This window comes from Prenolepis imparis, unplaced genomic scaffold (assembly GCF_030444845.1).
Source record: "Prenolepis imparis isolate NDT839.2.m4 unplaced genomic scaffold, iyPreImpa1.0 SCAF_11, whole genome shotgun sequence".
Lineage (NCBI taxonomy): Eukaryota > Metazoa > Arthropoda > Insecta > Hymenoptera > Formicidae > Prenolepis > Prenolepis imparis.
Window position 1 is genome coordinate 7,381,566 of NW_028141169.1, and position 22,428 is coordinate 7,403,993.

Consider the following 22,428-nt stretch of genomic DNA (forward strand, 5'->3'; position numbering starts at 1 on the left):
GAATTATTTTTAAAGATAACTTACGATATACACTCAAGTATCTGCATTTACTTTGTTCGTGCTTCGTAGTGATATTTCATTCTCTCTATTGCAATTTTCGAGGAACATACGATCATTTAATAATGTATCATCGTTGGAGAAGGATTGAGGAAATGTGTCGTAATTCAGATAAAATTAATGAAAAAGAATATTGAAGCAAGGTCAAAAATGCGAACATGGTAGTTTTGTCGATGCGTATATAGTTCATGTAATGATAAAAAAAGAAATCGCGTCGTATAACAGCCGCGATCGCGAGATTAAGGAATTTCGACGTTATTCTTGCAACATGTACTCGAGCCTCGAACTCGTTACAGTCGGTCGCCTTCGTAAATTTCGTTAACGCGGGGTACCCTGCACATTCCCGCCTTAACGAGCGTCCACGTGCACTCGTTAGTATCCCTAAGGCCTTCTCTTCGCTTAGGATACACCCTGTAAGTTAGCCGAGACTTGTACTGCGCTCTCGCTAATTCGTAAGCGGCTACTCATTCGTCGAGAGGATGCAGCTTGTTCTCGTGGTACGAGGTGATGCATCCTTTCCAGGGGCGGATCTATTATGTGTATAGGCGAATCGATTCTCGGAATCCTCGCGAGAAGCTTCTCAATTTCTGCTCTTATTTGTAATTTTTATCTTACTCTATTGTCGACATTTCTGACATGTAATGTTCTTACAATATTTTGATAAGTTTGGTATATATATTATCTTGTTATTTCTACGTGTTGCAAATAACACAATCGATCAATTTTCTTATTAAAAGAATATGAATAATAAATTCATATTGTAATCTTAAAATATTAAAAGTCGCATTTTGATCGTAAAATCGAAAGCATTAATTATTTTGCAGACACTACAGCAAACTTTTATATATACTTATATTAAATTAAATATATGAAATTTTGTGTTCAGTTGTTGAATGCTTGTTTAAGGTAAATCGCGTTAAAGTTGCTTAAATGAATTGATGAATATATTAAATAGATTTTCATTATAAAATAGATTTTTTTTGTATTTCATTATTTAAAACATAGTTTTTTTTTTTTTTTTTTTTTGCAACGATTTAGCACGATCTTCTTTGCGAAATCTAGCACCGCGTAATATGCGGGCATATCTTTTATAGAATTGAATCAATTTGCATAATTTACATCTTAACTTGCCCGAATAGATTAATTTTGCGCTGCTGATTTTTATTTTAATCTCAGATTTTATTTTAATTGTAGCGAATGTGTGTTGTTTGCGGTTTGTGCAGATGTTTAATGATATAATAATTTATACTGTGCAAAGTTAGTGATGCATAATAACTCTGGGAAATTCTTCTTAACATGATTTACGATTCATATATGTATAATATACGGCAGATTAAAATTCCTTTCGTGACATTCAGGATTGCATTGCGTAGAGATTGCATTCGTACTCGTCACATAGAATGTCGCTTAATCTTTAGTTCGCTTTGATTTACGTTTAATCTGCACTTAGTTTATTCAAACAGCAATCTTAATATGTCAAATCAAAAATGATGGCAAAAATAATGAAACGATTAACATTTTTATCCAAAAGAACATTAAGCGAATATTTTTTAGTTTGTTGAATTCTATTTTTGTTCACGAATTTTCATAAAACATAAGATCATTGATATTAATTTTGATATCTTTATTTATTTTTCAGATTAAACCAAAGAAAATTCACTTGAGGTAACAGGAAATTCACTTGAAACAAAAGGAACTCCACTTGAAAGATACTCGGAGCTATTCCAACCAGAGGCTGCGCCCCTGCAACTGTAAGTACATATTGATTTCTCGAGTATCGAGCTGCCCGGCAGCATTAGCATGGCAAAGAAAGCGCCAATTTGGGTCTGATAAGCGGCCTGCCATAAGAAACAGGGAAGGAATACTATCTATCAATTATTCTAAAAGCCTCTTTTTGCTCTTTATTATAGTTTGTGCAAAATACGAAACTTTCTAGTTTTTTAACGATGATGCGCGCGTTAAAAAACGTTCCTATTATTTTAGCGAAAAATTATTATTATTTTTGTTTCGTTTAAACACGTTACTCTAGACTCTGGATATGTGGATTATATTCATAAAAATGAGAAAGGTTCGCTGCTTATGCAATTAATTGAAGCAACACTTTGCTCTCTGATCTATAGATAGAATTCTTTCTTAATTAGCTTCCCTTCGCACATAAATTATGGAGAATTAAATCTTACAAATCATTAATTCGACCCGCTTGACAGTTGAGTTGGAGGGAACAGGGTAATGTAATTAAATTATTATTAATTGGACATTTAGATAGAAACGCGATGGACAAATTGCCCGTCGTTTGATAAGGCAGATAGAGAGAATTGCGCCGCATTGCAATAATGAATATTATTGCCCGCTTCGCGTCGCAAAGATAAATTATAGGTGTAGTCTACAATGGAGTCTTTATCAGATTCGTTGGACGCATGTCGCTCATTATTAGGAAACTTCTCCTTCGCGAAGAATCGTCCGGCAAATTCGTCATTCGCGGTGTTAAATAAGGCCGGTGTTGCAAATTGCCTCGGGATCGCAATAATGTACCGCGCCGCAGGCGCTAAATTTCGTGGGATCACGCGAGAAGGTCCGAGTTATATTCGCGAAGGAAATCACCGAGGTGCATCTATCAGACTTATCTGACGGTGGGGTATCCTCTGTAGTCTGGCGAACGCCCGACAATCTTATTTATGGCCTGTAACGAGAAACACAGACAGCTACGGTCAACGAAGCGATTCGATATTGGAAGCGATATCATTTAATCAATCGCATTGTATAGCTGTGAGATAAAGCACTTTCTAGATTAAAAGATGATAGAATATTCTCTGCTTGCGACCGATGACATTTTTGTCAAATTTTGAGTCGTTCAGAGAATATATTGCTGTATAATCAACAATTAAAATCTTGATATAAAAATCTGCATATTAAAAAGGAAAATTTCAAAATAAATAAAAAAATTATTTATATTATATAGAGAAAAACATTTAGAAAAATACTACTGTATTTATTTTGTGCATTGAAATCAATATATTTGAATATACTTTTATCTTGATTACTACATTGAGAGAATTTTCTCTTAGAATTTACCCTGAAAATCATGGTAATCGTGGGACAATATGGTATGGAAAGAATTTTATGAGAATTTCTCTAATTAATATTTATCACAATAAAAATAATATCTAATTATAAAATAAAATATAAAATATGTTTGATGAATTTTACTAAACTGCATAGTAAAATTAATCAAACATATTTTATATTTTATTGTAATAGATATTACTTTTTATTAATCAAAGAAATTCTCATAAAATTCTTTCTATACCATATTGTCCCATGATTATCATGATTTTCAGGGTAAATTCTAAGAGAAAATTCTCTCTGTGTAGTTAATTACTATTATCTTATAGTTGATTTATTTTTATACTTTTTGCTTGTAATTTAAAAGGTGAGGTAATTATTCGCCAGCAGAAAAAGTTTGACATTTTATTTAATTTTCCGCTTCGTTGTACGAAAATGTTTCATTTTGTTTTCGCGAGAAAGCGCGTCAATTTACAACTGTGCGGCCATATATACATCACCGGTGTTTTAACTGAACCTTGCTTCAAGATAATACGAGAAACTGAGTACGATGTGGCCCGGAGAACGATTGCGGCCGAACGTAACTTCCGCCGAGCACTATCTCGGTACTCCACACCTCTACTTTATTAGATATATGTATATATACCTAGCAGAGCGCGTATGTTTCGAGCTCACATAAGGGATACGCATACGGTGGCGTGTTAAGTAAACGGATACGTTATATGCTGGATCCTTTTGTACGTGCATCTCACCGTAAATGAAATAGATCGAGGCTGTATTACTGGTTCGTGCCCGCTAAAGTCTTCGGGCATCGTATCGCGGAATAACTCGAGTAGCCCCGATAATCGAGTATTTATTATTCTGTGAGATTTCATTTTGATATCCATCCTTTGCATGTTTTTCTTGAGTGAGTGATGGAAATGATTTATGTTTGCACGTATTTTTTCGCAACTTATATATCCGAGTCGAAATTTTGCTCCTATTTCCAACCTTTATTTTTTCATGTTTACAAATTCTGGATTTTGATAGATTTTATTTATATAAAATAAAGGTTATTTCGCTAATTAGGTTTTTCAATTATGGCTTCCTCATAGAGAAAGCTTAACTTGCACATTGCCACAATTTTAAAATTTTCTTAATGAGCGAAATTAAATTGTGATAAAGCAATGTGCAAGTTAAACTTCCTCTATGAGGAAGCCATAATTGAAAAACCATCTTAATTAGCGAAATAAAAATTATATTGTATTAAAATAAAAAAAAAATGTATTGAGTTCCTACTTTGTATCTCACAGTAAATGAAGTTTCCCATTTAGAGATTTAAAAGAGGAATTTTCGGTAAAACTATAGATTAAATATAGTTTCGAAATATGGTATGATCTGATTGTTTAAAGTTTAAAGTATTATATCAAAGTAGATGCTAATCTGAACATTGAGGTTGAAAATAAAAGAAAAATTTTGATCTCGGATACATATAAGACGGACAGTGCATTTCAGATTTATCTCAATATTAATCAACTTTTTATATGCTATGGGAATAGCTATAGAATTATTTTTCTAGAACATAATTTCGCAAAATGACAATTGAAACTAGAACAAACAAGCGCGCGCGCCATTCTTTAATTTTATATTAAAAAGAATGATATTTAAAAAAAAATAATATTGGTTGTTTAAACTCGATTAAAATATTTTTTGACAGAAATCAACTGATTAAAGCGTTAATTTGCTAATTAAATTTTAAAATAATAATATGTTAAAAAATTAAAATAATAATATGTTGTAAATAATATGTTATAATATCTTATTTTCGATTAATATTTTTTGACAGAAATCAGCTGATAACTCAAAAATATTAATCGAGTTTAAAGTATTATATAACATTATTTAATACATATTATATTATTTTAATTTTTACAACATATTATTTTAAAAATTAATTAGTAAATTAACGCTTTAATCAGCTGATTTCTGTCAATAAATATTAATAAAATTTCCTAATTAAATATTCTAGCTTACCTATTTATATTTATATTGTGTATGTTATAATTTGCTAATTCAATTTTAAAATAATAATATGGTGAAAGTTATAAAATAGTAATATGTTGTAAATAATATGTTATAAGTTATAATACCTTATTCTCGATAAATATTTTTTCTTTCTAAAGTTATATCTTTTCGAACGAATCTCCTTCGAGTTTTAATTAATTATTAATATTATATAAGTCATGTATGTATATATAGTATCGCGCGCGCTATTAGAATGAAGTTGCCGATGTTTGTAGCTTCGGCCATTACCGAAACACCGCGAGTATCAGGCAGTTGGAGCTGCGTCCCGCTATGATTAATTAGTAAGCATAATTGTTAGAAACGACTTCTAATCTTTGTATTGTAATATTTATCAATCGCATATCATAATTTCAACGTTAATATGTAGGCGTAATTGTTCGAAACGCATATTTCGCGAAAAATTCGATGCAAAATCTCTTGCCAACATAACCCAACTTAATCTTTCGCGTGCGCGAATGTGTTGCGATCCGTGGATATATCTATCGTTAAATCTAGCTTACATATTTATATTGTGTATGTTGTAATGCGAAATAATAAGATTATTTTAATATATGTATGTATTTTATTTGTTACAGGTAGCATTGCGATACACAGTGCGATTCACGCGTCGTGTCGGGAGTGCCGTGTAAAGTTTCGCGTGTCGGGAGTGCCGTGTAAAGTATCGGGCGATCGTAATTATTCGTGTTTTCGCGAGTGCCGTGAGTGCTATCATGAACTAAGAGAGGAGGAGGAGGCCCGGGGAGGCATCGGGCGACAACGGGGCAACTGTGAGGTAAGACCTAAAAACATTTTTTTCTAAACTACATTGAAATATTCGACCGTTACCAGACTTTCAAAACACTTGTACACACACACACACACACACACACACACAAACACCCTTCTCACACACACATGTATATACATAATTTGAAATTTTTGCTTTCAGATCAATGTGTGCTGTATACTACAATTCTGCTATTGCACGGACCGGTGAGTGAGAAATTATTTATTTCGCGCGATCGAGGAAAATATTATAATATCCCTTTCTTAAAAATGCATGTTAAGTCCATTCTCGCAATATTGTTACATCTTTTCCGCGATGCTTATTGACTGTCTCGATTCGCATTGTGTGTTATATTCGTAGCATCGAGAGGCTGTCGCGAAAGTTAGTAGTTTGACAGTTTGTTCAAAATAAAATAAAATAAAATAATATGTTTTAAATAATATGTTATTATAATACTTTAAACTCTCTCTCGATTAATATTTTTGATAGTTATCAACTGATTTCTGTCAAAAAATATTAATCGGAGATAAGGTATTATAATATATTATTTACAACATATATTATTACTATTTTAATATTTTTTACATATTATTATTTTAAAATTTAGTTAGCAAATTAACAGTTTAATCAGCTGATGTCTGTAAAAAATATTAATAAAGCGTTAATTTGTTAATTAAATTTTAAAGTAATAATATGTTAAAAATATTAAATAGTAATAAGTTGTAAATAATATGTTATAATACTTAAAATTTGATTAATATTTTTTGACAGAAATCAGCTGATAACTGTCAAAAATATTAATCGGGTTTAAAGTATTATAACATATTATTTAAAACATATTATTATTTTATTTTATTTTATTTTGAACAAACTGTCAAACTGCTAACCCTCGCGATGACAGCCTCTTGATACTATGAATATAACGCACAACGCGAATCAAGACAGCCAATCAGCATCGCAGAAGAGAGGCAACATTACTTGCGAGAATCGACTTAACATGCCTTTTTTAGAAAGAGGTTAATGTACTATTTTATTATTATTGGATTATTATATTATTCTCACACTAAACTTAACTTTATGTTTTTTAAACATAATCTACTGGGACATCTTTTTACTTCTCTTCATAGGATAATGTTCATTGTATCATGGCGTTATCACGAAATTTGTCTCTTCAGAGATCTCGATTTGCATTTTTTATATAAAAGATTATATTTTATTGAAATTAAATTGGATTTACAAAAGCGCGCTCACGATCAATCATGATATACGTATGTATCGAATTACGAGCGGATTATCGTTGAACGAGGATCAACGCTCTGCCGGGATGCACGATAATTATTTCTGCGTTAGCCATAATTATTGCCGGGATGGCAATTAATTCTTGCCGGAGCGGCAATTAATTTATTGTGGCTTGATTAATTACCGCATGGTAGGCGGGCGAGACAGTTCGTTATTGCAGCTGATTGCCCTTTTGCTACGCAATAAGGTCCAAACTTGGGAACGCCTCTTTTTTGGAAAAAATTAGGAGACACTGTGAGATTTGCTTGATATATATATATAGATAATCGGATCTATTTAAAATGAATAGAAAATTATTCTATTACAATAAAATGCATCATCTTTTATCGTTATTTAATATACATAATATTGAATATTGAAAATCAAATTGTATATCAAAGATACTTTATCTTATATATCAAATATTTTTATCGAAAAAGAGTGCATTTGTTATAATGATATTAGCTTTCAACTAGAGAAACGTATTTTTTTTATAATAGTAAAATATGTTATTTATATAATATATTATTTTATATATTATATATTTTAACGCGCGTATAGTGCGTATAATTTCGGCGGAATCTTCTGTCAAAATTATGTGTCTTAAAAATATTACAATGCTTATCTTTCTTTCTTGTTAAGCAGTATTATAGGCTTTTAATTTTGTACGATAAAAGTGTCTGGGACTTGTTAATACTCGGCCAATCATTTGTTATAAATAATTAAAGCGGAAGCTGTTTTCGTTATAATGTTCTTCTCTTGTCGGATGAGTTTGAGAACCGGTCGTTCGGTGATTGGCGCGTTTTTCTTTCGTTATCGAAGGATCAAACGATAAATGACGGTCACGTTTCGGCTTGCGGATGAGATATTGCGTAGAGTTTTCACTTTTCATCAAGGAGTATCCCCCATTTGCGACGATCGACCGGTATTTTTGTCGGATCCATCTCATAAGACGAATGGCGCTGTTTGAGAAACATGATTTGTTCCGTTTCGAGATCATTATGCCCCGAAACATTTCCAATTTTTCAAGATCAGCCAGGTAGATTTCTGCTTTCGTCACGCTGGTTTCTAGATTTTTTCGCGAATGATCGCATACATTATAATAATTGAAAGAAACACTTTTTGGAAGAAAGATATTATATATAAAATGATAAATATGTGGTTCAAAAAAATTATTGGTTAAAAATACAAATAATTTATAAATTTTAAAATTAATATATCAGTTAAAAAAATATGTAAAATGTATAAATTATGAAACAGATATAGATCATTAAATTCTTTGAATTAACTTTAAGATGCAAGTTTGTAGGGTCACTTTTAACTAATTAGCTAATATCGTGATTATCATTATTAAAAGTGAATAATATTTTTAAAAATCTCATGTTTATGTGGAATTTATTTAGTGCTCTGTTTATAACACACTTATATAAAATACGAATGTCATAGATAGAACTGTTAGAGAGAACACAATCTTCTTCTATTATTTATTGGAAACCTTGATACACTCGAGCTTAATCATAAATATTATGAGTGTCACGATACAAGACTATATGTACAGATAATTAATCGAGTAGTTGAATCCTGATGTACTTGGCTTGACGCTCCAAAGACGGAAGGGAGAGACAAAGGGATCGGGATTAATGTGGAGCAATGAAAAGATGCTTTAAGATTAAATTGTACAAACGTGCGTGTAGAGGGGAACAACCAGGAGGGGAAGTTAATATTTTACACGGTAGCGAAAAGATTGCGCGGCGAGATCAGCGAATTTCTGAATAAATATTAAAACGAGAGAATTCTCTGATGAGTTCTCTGAATTAGCTACGACTCTTTGGTTCGCCTCACTCATGTATATATGAGATAGTTTCGTAAAATATTATTTAATCCTCGCTGGCCGTACGCCCGATATGCGATTGCGTGTAATTTTCTTGATTCTTTCTTTTTCTTCGTATTATTTATCGAAGCTTCGCATCTTCGATATTATGTTATCGTGTGTATAAAGTATAAACCTAGATATATTTTTCGTTTGTTATATAATGATATTTAATTATATCTTAGCACATTATTCACGAATATTCAGGAACAATACGATTTGGATCGGATAATTTAATTTTTGCTTGTATCAGATTAAATATATAATAATTAACGGCGATGACATGAAATTGTTTGATTTTCAAGAATCATGAACTAGTCATACTTTTCAACAATGTTATCTCTTAATTATATATTTCTCTTCACTTTATGCAGATATTGTGCTCATGTTAATTAACATGTTTATTAACAATTCTTTACAAACATTTTTGTTGATATATAAAATAGATTTTATTTTTAATATATTTCAATTTTTTTCATAATTCTTTCATTATATGTTTGCTTTATTAATGTTTGATTAATATTAATTTGATATTTTGTGTGCGTGTATATTTATATTTATTTTACTAAGTTCTATTATAAAAAAATATTCTTTCATTCATTATTTCAATCGTATTATCGAATGGTCGAACTGTTAGCAAGACATATACAATCAATTTCTACGTTCCTCAATATGGTGACTAATGCCACATAGATAGACATATAATTAATGAATCTTATCAACGGCAATTAAGCGTCGTTACTTATGTTACGTTTGTCTTGATCTCAAAATGTGCCGTTTGCAAGATCGAGATAAGAAATAAAAAAAAAAGACATCAAACATCGATCGTTATATGTATAGTGCACTGTATTAAATTATGGTATTCAATAATTGTGCGATGATGGAACAATCGAATTCGTATTTCATTGATCGCACATTCGGCACCGAGATCGTGGCAATGTATCGATGGTTTCTAAATTCTATTAATCGACGAGCGATAACTCGCTACGAATATTTCATTCGCGATACAAACATATCAATTGAATGAATATCGATTAACATTCCGATAAGTAAGAAAGAAGCGAGAGTATAGCAGCGAATATTATTTATATAAAAAGCATTCGCGCATGAAGAATCGATGAGACCTATTATATCCATGGGAGTCTGAATTATCAACGACTATTAATATATGTAAGGCACTTCACACTATATCAATCCCACGCTTACCTTAAGAAGTTAATAAGTACATTGAGAGAATTTTCTCTTAAAATTTACCCTGAAAATCATGGTAATCGTGGGACAATATGGTATGGAAAGAATTTTATGAGAATTTCTCTGATTAATATTTATCACAATAAAAATAATATCTATCACAAAATGAAATATAAAACATGTTTGATTAATTTTACTAAACTGCATAGTAAAATTAATCAAATATATTTTATATTTTATTGTAATAGATATTATTTTTATTGTGATAAATATTAATCAGAGAAATTCTCATAAAATTCTTTCCATACCATATTGTCCCACGATTACCATGATTTTCAGGGTAAATTCTAAGAAAAAATTCTCTCTGTGTACAAAGTAGTACACGAAACCCTTCTAAAATTTTTACAAATTTGCTATTCTTTCAATTTGTTAGAAAAATTAATTTATCATCGTCTTGCCTGCTAATTAAATTTCGGCCAATATCGTCAGCTTATCAATAGCTCAGTCATTTATATCCATAATTCTCTATCTTAACAACGCACAATGCGTTTCTATCTTATCAACGGAGCATTCTCCATTTGGCAACTCCGTGAGATGCGAGAGAGAAGCGAGAGTATCGCGATCGATCGAAATGCGAGAATATCTCGATCGACCAAGATTTGAAAAAGAGGAGAAACAGGCTTCTCTGCGCGCTAGCGCTGCTTCTAATTAATTCGCCCCTTATGCGTCATATAACTTATGCTGTCCGACAATAATTTTTCTCGCGCGTGTCGTCGCATTCGCGAGCACATAACGAGTATCGTGCCAGCCATGATACAAATGAATCCACAACCGACTCCCACTATTGTACTGGCCACAGAAGATCTCAGGCACACTCTGTCAGCCGTAGATTCGCTAAGTCCTATAAACAAAAAAATACAGATTTAAAGAGATGTAGTTGTCAATTATAATGTGTTTTACAAAATACTAAAATATAATACATTGGATAGAATTTTTTTTATTTTACAATCATGAATCTTATTTTTATCCAAAGTGACAGAAAGAAGTTGTACTTTAATTGTAATTGGTAAAATAAGTTTAATGTTTCATCTATTTTCTTACTAGAGCATTATATAGAATTTTATATAAGAGATTAGAAAAATTCATATTTATGAACTTTGATTTAACAATCATAAAATCAGCTTCTATCATTATATATGACAGATGAATGAAATATTTTTTACCGAATAAAATTATGATAAATGCACATGATTTGGCATAATTGTTATAACAGTAAAGTCATCTTTGACATAAATATTCGCTTTACCACTGCGAAAGGCGTTCGTAGAATTCTGGAACAGTTCCGTGTCCGCTTCGCCTTCCTGCAGGACGCGAAGAGATTGGAAAAGATTCACGTTCTCTGACAAACTGGTTGCCGGTGTCGATGGTTCACCGATCATTTCCGATATTGATCGTTTTACTACGTTCTTCGCGTTTCTCCAGTGACAAGGTTGACTCTGAAATATAAGAAGTGTTCAAGTTAAGAACATGAAACTGGAACGCGTCTTACTTTAATACATAGAAAATAAATACGTTCTAAATAGTACAAATAAAAATATCTCTTTAAAAATTAGATTATCCATGATCCTTTCAATATTGTTTTTTAAAAGTTTAATTTATCGGAAATTTTTTTTTTATTGGTTTTATTGGAAAAATTAACAAGCTCGTAGAAAATTGAATGTTTTATACCGAGAAAATAATTAAATAATATTTTTATATATGCGTGATGTACAATATTAAGATAAATATAATACTCAAAATACTTTGGGAGTAAATAATTCTGTTGCGGTTAATCAGATATCATCGTGCTTAAATAAAAAGCTTCAATCATCGTGCTTAAGTAAAAAGTAAGATTAAAGTGGATAAGTGGATTAAAATCGATTACGTTCTATTCTATAGTATCTAATTACCGGACATCTTCCGTGGCACATGCGAACATCGCATTCGATATACAGGGCCGGCGATCCTGTGAACCTGAAAGTCTTCATGTAAGCGAAGACTTGCGTCTCGAATAAGCCACTCTCTGACCAGGAACCTCGAAACCGGCTGATCAGTTTGTCATCGACCGGACATCCGTATTGATCGATCAATTGAATTTTTTTGTTCCCACCATTATGCGCGTAGCAATCGTTCACGACGATATCAAAACCGTCTGTAAAAAAATTAATGTCAATAATTATTTTCATTTGTATAGCTATTGAATAAGGTTTGTCTATAAAAAACAATAAAATCGTAAATTGTGATAGGAAATTTAGCTATTCACATAAATTGAAGTCAGTGCCGATTTGAAAAGAGATTATGTTATCTTTGAAAGAACGCGATGAGTGTAATTTGTCCTGAGAGAACCGTTCTTGGAGATTTATTATAATTAGGCAAGAAGCTCTATGCGTGTATGTGTGAAGGATTAGCTTGTATAAAATTTGTCGTTAATAATGAAACCAATTTGTCAAAGGCGGAGGAAGAGGATACGACGACGTGACGTTTACCTTCTGACATAGATTCGCGTGACATAAGTGATGTAGACGTAAATACAGAAGACTGACTCGTTACGTTAAGCACGGACATCTGTCGTTACGTCAAAGCGCGCACATTTTCATCCTCCTCTCTACATGCGTTTCCGCATCTTTCGCAAATTACTAAGCTCGGACTGCAGCCGCGACTGATAAAGTCTCCTGCCTCATCTTATACCGTTATCGAATGATACCTAGGCGGAATCGGGCGTCGTATGATTAGGCCGGGCAATAGGTAGAGAATAGATGGAGGCGAGAAGAAGAAAAGATACGCGAAAATACGTAGTAGTGCTGCGAGTGATTTGCAAGAGAGAGAATGCCTCGTGTGTCTCAATAATATAAATTATTTTTCTCGGAAACTCTCTCCCCCGAATCTTAAACTATGATATTAGCACTTTCTCATATTTTCAGCGATCGTAAATTATGTTTACGATTAAAATTACATTGGCTAATTTTTTGAAACAATCTCACAAGATAGTAAATTTATTTATGAGATCACACAAGTATAAAACATGTGATTAAAAAAATTCGTATACGATGGGACTTTAATTAATCAGTTGACTTGGTCTATCAATTTTTTTCACATTTCTCAAACCTACGTTCTCTTTTGGTTGTTGCTTACGAAGCATCCTGGATGGCTTGCAAATGGATCGCACCTATCGAGTCTAATAGGTGCTTCAGCTTTAGCGATTTACACAGCAGTTAGGTGCGTAGAAGCTTACCGTATTTACTGCGCATGTAGATAATGAGAGTCAGGGGATCGCCGACGCGAACTGGTCCAGCCACTCTAGTTCCAGTGGTCCCGTAACCGTATCTGATTTCCATGTAGCACTCCGGAGGCTGCAGGGTGAAGACTACGGGATTTCCCGTGGCGACCCTGGAACAAGGTGGGTGCATAGAATGCATATCCGTTATCTCGTGAACAGTACGGCCTACTTCGCACCATCGGATAGCACAGATGTTAGACATTATCGTAGATATTACATAAATGTTCTGCGCTGGCGCGAAACCTTCCGTCGATCTCACGTAATCGGTCAGTTTAGACGGTATCATGTCAATCTCTCCGTGCGCGCATTATGGAAATGATCCGTATCTTTAATCGATGCATCGATCTTTCGATCTTTCGTATATATATATTTCCGCGGTATATTTGAAGTCCATTTTACGAACATTTTTGTACAACCATCATTATTAATCGATAATTGATTTATTTTCATTAGTCTTATTATGTCGAAAAATTAATTTGTCAAATATTTTGCGATATAAATAATTTTTATAGAAAATAATTTTATGAGAAAATAAATTGAATAAAAATCGACACTTACTCGACATCAAGAAAGGGAAATGTCACCGTCTTCCAAAAGTCGTAACCGTACTCGCAAGTCACCTTAAAATGCTCGTCGAATTCCTCCTCTATCAATGGATTGTACTGCACCGTGACCGTGTTCCACATGAGATTTTTCTGCAAAAAGTAAGATTGTAAGCATGCACGTCGCGAACAACGTATACGCGAGTCTTATTTCTCACGTAAATCCGCCGCTGTGTAATAGCCGCGTTCCCGTTCCCCATTGCACGTACGCGACATCTAATTTTCTCTGATTATCGAGATTAAAAATGAACTCGCCGTCTCGTGTGTGCTACCAAAGACCGGATTATTTTTCCCCGAGTTGTTAATCATTATTATTCCTTGTCGGCCGGTGCCGACGTGAGATGCGCGTTAAAATAACGATCCGTCATCCCGCGCAAGATGCTTACTCGCGCTCGTTTGTTTTACATACCGTCGGATTCTTCCTGCTGTCCTGATGATGAGTGTTCTCGCCGAGGGTGCCGCATCGATTCAGCTGAATGTAGAACTCGTAGTAGTCGCGACCCGTCCCGTTAACGTACATGCAATCGGGATCGTACGAGTAGCCTGCAATTAAAAGCGATTGTTCCCGATCATCCGGAATGCGGCTACCTACGATATACGACGGGCGCACACCGGCATCTCGGATGTGTCCCTTATATCAACCTGGTGCTTCTCTGCAACAACGCAGAGCGTGACTGTGCGAATCTCGTCGCGCGCAAAGATAGGCGGATGTTGATGCATTTTTCTTTTGTGAACAAATGGACGACGAGGAAAGATAGAAAGGGAGAAAGAGAGATAGCGTAAGCGAGGAAATATGAAGTATAGTCGTTAGCGCCTGTGATAGGAAGTCGGAGATTAGAGTAATCTGGCATTTCAGTCATCTTGCTAGATTCAATCCGATTCGGTGTCTTAAGATCGCATAAAAATGCTTTGCTCGTTACACGTCGAGAAAGAATATCGATTAGTAACTCGTTATTGATCGTTAAGAAAATTGCAAGACAACAGAATCAATATTAGACTAGGAAAAATTCGAGATTTCGAGCGGGCTTTCTTCTTCATGATTCGTGGAAAGAGATCACTTTTTCTTTTCGACATATTACGCGGTACGCGCTTCTTTCAAAATAACGGAAGTATCTCACTGGAACGGACAGATGGACTTACGACAGTGACGAAAAAATTCTAGCGCAGTCGATCGCTTTACGATAATTTCCACCATTATCTCGTTAGCGCAGACATATACTCGTCTCAATGTCTGCCGAGATAATTGCGGATGCCAGCGATGCAGTCAGTTATGCAGCTATATATTTTAGGAGCAGTATTATATCGAATGATGGAGAATCCGGTGCGAAATACTCAGAATCGCCACTTTTTTTGACGCTACGCTACTTACGCTTAATTTACCTTGCAGTATTTACATTATCGCGGCAGGTATAATTAATATTTAACTTTTAATTAATTATATCATTAATTTACTAATACGCGTATGTGTATGATCATCGTGAGAATATAACTGTGCATTTATATTAGAAAAAAAAACGTAATACACACATGGAATTACAAATATAAATTATTGTTATTAATCAAAATAAACTATTGTGCGATTAATTTTACCTGCTGAATATAAGAGGCCGGCGAAAGATCCGTTGAATCCAATCCTGATTTTCATGTAGTCGTCTTGACATTCCGCCTCGATATCTGTAAATATAATATAATTGTGATGTTTATTTAAATTTGTTATGTATGTACACGTAATGCTGATTTTTTAAATCTGAAAGTTTTACTATGACTGCTAGTATACAATATATCTCAATGCGGTATTCTGTTTGTATACGTATTTCGACAAACTCTCAGAAAAGAAGACTTATATCAAGTACATTGTTGATCTATCAGCGCGATGAACTCTCTGTCTACATCTTCTTGTATTTACGAAACAGAGAAGGTCTAGGTGGAATCTCTGAATGTCGAAAGACGAATGGGGAAAACTGCGTATCCGATTATATTATACGAACTAGCGGAAAAAATTTACGCTTCACCTACCGTTGAATTTACATTCATTAAGAATATTTCACAAATAGTAACAATTACCTTAAAAAAGGAATATGATAGACTATATAATCTTATGCAAATTGCATGATTAAAAATTTATTAATTTATGATCATCGTCGATTTTGTAATAGGGAATTGATTCTATTTAAAGAAACACAAGTGGCAATCCTCTTTAAGTTGTAAAAACAGCTCTCTCGAACGAGAAGAGTTTTCAGGAGAATGTAATAGCGTTATCGTATCCAATCGAGTCCGGTTATTGCCACTTGGAGACGAGTCGGATGAGGCGAGCAAATATCGGCGAAACACCTCGATTGATCGTCGTGTGTGGGAGTGCAGTCGCGGCCGGAAGATCCTGTCGTCACTCGCGTGTCGAAACCGGGCGCGGAAAATCATAGATTCGCGGATAGAGGAACGAGTGGAAAACCGGTCGTCGATGACGAGTGAAAGTAAGTTGGTATAGGCGCTCTTCGTGTAAGAAGCCGTTTCCACTGTAACAACGTAACCCGCTGCCACGGCTGCAAAGCGGAATGGAGATTGATGGAGGATGGAGATAGTTACAGTCGAGGTGTCTACCGATGATACAACCTTTTCATTCCGCGACCCACGCTCGTCCCACGCACATCCTTGCATGACACATTTGATTAGGTATATTCGATATTAATTATAAATATATCGAATGGTTAGGTGTCCGAAACGCGTTCATCGAGATAAGATCATAAAAATTAATGAATCAGATTATAAATCTTTCGTATCTTTCTTAAAATCGAATGATAAAAATGACAGTAAAATTATTATAGTGTTTAAGGATATCCGGATATTGCTAAAAATTTATTTAAAAATAGTGAGTTAGTCTTGATTCGATTAGATAAATAAAAAATTCGGAGATCAGTGCAAGGGCGCGCGCGATGGATCGAAATAAAAAAAAAGAAAAAATAATAAAACGGAGATAGAGATTCTCGAGAGATAGTTACACCGGAGGCACATGCCGATGATACAACCGTTCCGTTTCACCTTCTTCCTACGCTTCGCGTATACGTGTGCGAGTGCATTTTCGAGCGGCGCACGTACGTATACGCACGCTTATTAGAATTGCGGATACGTGCTTTGTGTTCATCGTCCGGCAAAACGTCAGTGGGCAGACAATGGGAAGAGTTGAGCAACGCCGATATTTGCTCGAACGTGCCGAGAGCGGTCACGGAGAGACGCGGAGGATATTGTCGGGTTCCTTTTAAGGTACCCCATGCTACGTTTACACCGTAAAAATCGAGAAATCTTTTCAAATTGTCAAAACAATGTGTTTTACTCTTCAGCATTCAGTGTATTCCCTCGGACTCGACTACGAGATTTTTAATTTTTGACGTTCTCAATCTTTCAACCAGTAAATCTTAAATTGCATTTCTCATCTTCAAAAATTTGTACTCGTCAATCAAATTCAAACTGATCGCAAGTCGCAATTTCGGACGCGCAAGTGGAAAAAGCGAATCGTGTAAGAGGAAGCAAAAGAAAAAGGAATAGCAAAATGGACCTCGAGGACGTACGAGAATCGAGCGTTACCGAGGAGGATACATTAAACCTAATGAGCCCTCTTTCGCGTAATTGACGATACCGCGGGTGGCCTCAAGTTCCCGCAGCGAGCAAGCGGCTCGACTTTACGACTTCATTGAACCAGCGAGATTTATATGCCGGGGCGTAACATTCATCATTGCCAATGGCAAGCTCGTCTAAATGTTTTAGGAAATTTGCCGTAGCAACGCGATCGTCGATCGTCCCGTCGTCTCGAAGGGCCCGGCTCCATCGATCTTTTTCGAAAATAGCACTCGGATGATTGTACGGTCGATTTTTCTTATATGAAACATGCCCGTCGAATGATTTATCAGGGTGAAGTGGAGCGAGGTAGATTTATGTCGAACACTTATAACTCAATCCTTTCTCGCTGCCTAAACTTTATGAAAGGATAGATACAACTGTCTTGCAATGAAAGAAAAAAGCGTGAATCTGCAATATCTCTTATATAAGTTTATATAATAAGGTTTATGTAATAGAATTTTGGAATCATAACTTTACGGCGCTGATTTTAATTATATACATCGAGTTCAATATAATAGATGATCGTATCTTCATCCCGTGGATAATACGTATCGGTGAAGCAAATTGGCGTATAATGATTCAGTTAAGAAACACGAAACGATTAATTGTCGACGGCAAAAATGTAATGAGTGGATGCTTCGTTCTGGTTGAATAAGCGTGGGGGGAAATGATGCGTCGTTAAGGTATTTTTCTCACATTGCGATTTCCAATATGATCGTATAATTTTCCGCAAAACGCAATTAAAAGAGATCCGCAAAGAGGGAGGCTTGATAGCGATACCATTCTCTATCTAGTAAATATTATTTATTTGCATTATTACGGAAGAGACGCTATAATTTTCTCTGGGAAATATCAGATAATGAGACCTGCTTGATTACTCGCCGATATGCGTGAAGACTATAATATAAGTATTCAGATTCATTTGCAATAAACTTTTTAAAATTCTGAAAAAAATATCGCATCGCGGCGCGGATGAGCGTAATGAAAATTAATTTTATTTCACAGGACATTGTCTATTCTTTCATAACGGAACACCGCGTCGGCGATTAACGTCTTGTTCCACTGGCATTAATTACGCTGTACGCGCACGCTATATGAGATTAAGACCGAAGCATCAACCGATTAGAACCTTAACGAGACATCATTGATTATGCCTTCGTTATCGTAAGGTCGCTTCCGTCCGAGCTAATCGATTAGATAGAATTTTCATCGCAAAGTCACGAAAGGAAACTCCGTACAGCGAAAGTCGTAATCTTGTAAATTTATTTCTTCACAAACGCGATTTAATAGCGTTTTTTAACCCAATAAAATTAGACACACATCGTCCCTTATGAAGAAAATCGCAAGCTAATTATAAGTAGTAGAGAAGATCTTAGACGTATTCGAGATGACGTTGAAATCATTCACAGATTTTTCTCGCAGACTCTCTCGACGACATAACTTCACGTCATCGTGATCGGGCAGGGAAAAAAGTCGCGTAACGGCCGCTCATAAACATCATTTTCATCGCGACGCGTCGCAATCTTCTGGCAGAAAAAGCGATGCCAGAAACGAGCTGTCGTCGATTAGGTACCGGCGCTATAACGTACGCGTTCTCGTATCTGCTCGAGTTTCCACGAGGCAATCGCGATCCCAAGATGCGGATAATGATGATCGCGCGGGATGATGATGACGTTGCACGGGCCCAACCGCGGCGGGACGATGAGATGATCGGAGATGGGCATCGGAGGTCTACCTTACATAGGAAGGTGGTGTATACTCTCGATGTCAGGAGCGTCGTACGACTTTCCGACACCGTTTTAATTGCCTCCTCTCTAACGGTAGCCCTCGCACTCTGAATTCTCGGGCGCGCTGGCTGGCTGGGACCTAGTAGGAGGATGGGACATATACTCTCTATCGTGGAACACGTTCGCGAGCCGCGATTCTTCCAAGTCGATCGACCGAGACACCGTGCCGGAGAGAAGCCGCTTATTTTGCCTTGCATCGCCTTGTCTGTCGAGTTTCGGCCTTCTTGCCGGGCAGCGGGCGGAAAAATAACGGATCGACATGCTAAAGCGACGACCACACCGGTCGGCCTTTCTCATCCGAGAGGCACACTGACCCACCGGACCGGATATGTTTTGTCGACGCTTTTGCATTCGGACGAGAAATATAGCGGACCCTTCCCTTCTCTCCTCCCTTCCGGATGAAGCGGTGCCGGTCCATTCGTTTGAACATTCTATTCTATTGCTCTAAATACGTTTCCCAAGAAAATTCGTTCTACTTTGATGCGCGAGAAGGTAATAATGTAATCACGAATGAAATTGAATCGACAATCCACTATCGGACAGAGATAGAGATTTCTGTTATTGATTCTAGATTGACGTAATCAATACCCGTTCATATCATATTTCCGCTGAATTAGCGGTCTAATGCAAGCTGCCATTAAATCTATACTTACAAAGTAGGAAATTTCTATTAGCTCGGAAGATTGTACAGGTTGAAGAGTAATTTCCTTAGTATCTCTCCACCCCTAATTTCATATTTAGTTTACTTTACTGAAAAAGCGTGCAAACAGACAGTTGAGAGTATATTAATTACGCCTGCGGCGTTTATCGAAGATCGTTTATCTTAATATTATCACATCGAGTCCGCCTATGAAAATATTCGAATAATTCAACGAGAAAATGAGGAAGATGTTTTTATATACTTACGTTGCACTCGCGTCGTATTAGGTCTGTATCTTCGGTGTTCGCGATCCCAGGTCTCTGGCTGTCTCCTCCAATCATCATCATCGACTACGCCTGTACCTCCTCCTGTAGAAAGCCCTTGCAGACCTTGAAGAGTTTGAAGGGCTTGGAGATTCGGATTCACGGGTCGAGTCTTTAACGATGGAATTGGCACATAAGCGCTGCCATCACCAACATACACGACCTTTCGGAAAAATAAAAGCAATAACTTTAATAATTAAATAACATTAATATCACAAATGCATATTAGACGGTTGATATTTATGTGTCATAATTATGTGTCATGTAAATATAATATTGGTTTCATAATAATTGTGTGAATTAATCTTCAGAATAATTCCAGAATTAATATCAGCGAACTCTCATTGATATATTCATATTAAATGACTTCGTTAAAATTTGCTGATGCTAAGCAGTTACACAAAAAATAGCTATGCATATACTGACGTTACACGTACTATTCGTCAAATGATACAAGTGATCAAAATAAAAGTAAATTTTATACGAAAGTACCGGGAGACCGCTACATAGGATAATTAGACATAATCGTTTATAGTTATCGATTATCAACTCATTCTTAATTAATGAATTTCCATGATAAATGAGATGTAAGAATATTGCAATAACGTTTATATCGAAATATATATTTCATGTTATATTTTCATTTGGAATAAAAATCGAAATGAGGATGGGAACTAGAGAAATTGTGATAATTGTATATCAATAATTATACTTATAAATATCATTATAGTAAGAAAATATATTTTATTTTGTATTTTTTTTTTTAAGTATACTATATTTTTGACTATCATTTTCGCTATTGAAAGCACAGATTAATATAAGAAACATTAAATCGAATAACGAAAGGCGTAATATATTAATCGTTTAATAATAATAAGTATATAATTACATGTAATACGATATTTTCTGATAATATATGTGTAAATATATTTTATTTTAAATATAATAATAATTTTATCTCTAATATTTAACTCTTATATTTATTGCAGGTCACGACCAATGGCGCGAAATTATCCGCGTAATTTTCGAAGTACCGAGCCGGTCATAACTTCGTGTCGTTTTTCCATCGTAAAATAATAAAATGCGCGATTAACATCGGGAGTGCCGTACAAAGTGTCGCGCGATCCTCATATTTTGCTAATTAATACGCGCGTGATAGTTAATCGTTTTCGCGAGTGAATATATGTATACGCGAGTGTCGTGTGAAGAAGCCGCAAAAGAGACGACCAAGAGAGGAGAGAAGGCTTCGGGTAATGGCAGAGCAACCGTGAGGTGAGAAAATTATAACCTACTTAATTTATTACTCATAAAATTAATCACTCGTTTATCTTCGCGTGATTCGCTTTACATTATTCCGTGATATAATGAATACTTATTACAAAGTCTTCTAGAAATTGTATTTTGAAATTCTTAAAACATTTTTATAACAAACTATCTTTGCAATAATTCTTTAATCGAATATTTTTCTTCAAGAGATCAATAAAAATTTAATTGTTCGCAATAATAATTTTTATAATAAACTATCTTTGCAATAATTCTTTAATTGAATATTTTTCTTTAAAAGACGAATCAAAATTTAATAGCGCGTAATAATTATTGTTTTAAATATTAATTTATTTAGACGCTTTATTTTATATTTAATGTAATTTTTTTTTACAGAGCAGTGCTGCGTATATACTACAACTCTGCCACTGCGCATCGTATCGGTGAGTCGTAAATTATTTTTAATTAATCTCGACATAATGTTGAGAGAAGAGAGAAAGAGAGAGGATAAACAAAATTAGGTTAAACATATATATAAAATATTTATGTAAGATACAGAATACTTAAAAGGAACTAAGCGAAGAGAGAATTAAAAT

The 22,428-nt window shown here is 34.8% G+C and overlaps 1 protein-coding gene and 1 long non-coding RNA gene across 2 annotated transcripts in view; one reads left to right on the forward strand and one right to left on the reverse strand.

Moving 5' to 3' along the window:
• Nucleotides 1–1,732: 1,732 nt before the first annotated feature.
• LOC145942587 (uncharacterized) lies at nt 1,733–6,126 on the forward strand. Its single transcript, XR_014426384.1, has 3 exons — nt 1,733–1,808; nt 5,760–5,956; nt 6,113–6,126. It is a non-coding gene; the product is annotated as an uncharacterized LOC145942587 (long non-coding RNA).
• Nucleotides 6,127–10,614: 4,488 nt separating this feature from the next.
• The window catches only part of LOC145942585 (uncharacterized), a 62,182-nt gene continuing 50,368 nt past the window's right edge, over nt 10,615–22,428 (reverse strand). The window contains exons 4-11 of the mRNA XM_083049451.1: nt 20,513–20,732; nt 15,798–15,881; nt 14,617–14,750; nt 14,164–14,300; nt 13,561–13,715; nt 12,239–12,480; nt 11,596–11,785; nt 10,615–11,190 (exon numbers count right to left, since the gene is read on the reverse strand). Of these exons, the coding sequence (XP_082905577.1) occupies nt 10,994–11,190; nt 11,596–11,785; nt 12,239–12,480; nt 13,561–13,715; nt 14,164–14,300; nt 14,617–14,750; nt 15,798–15,881; nt 20,513–20,732 (1,359 nt within the window). The 3' untranslated portion in view covers nt 10,615–10,993. The remainder of the gene's footprint in view (nt 11,191–11,595; nt 11,786–12,238; nt 12,481–13,560; nt 13,716–14,163; nt 14,301–14,616; nt 14,751–15,797; nt 15,882–20,512; nt 20,733–22,428) is intronic.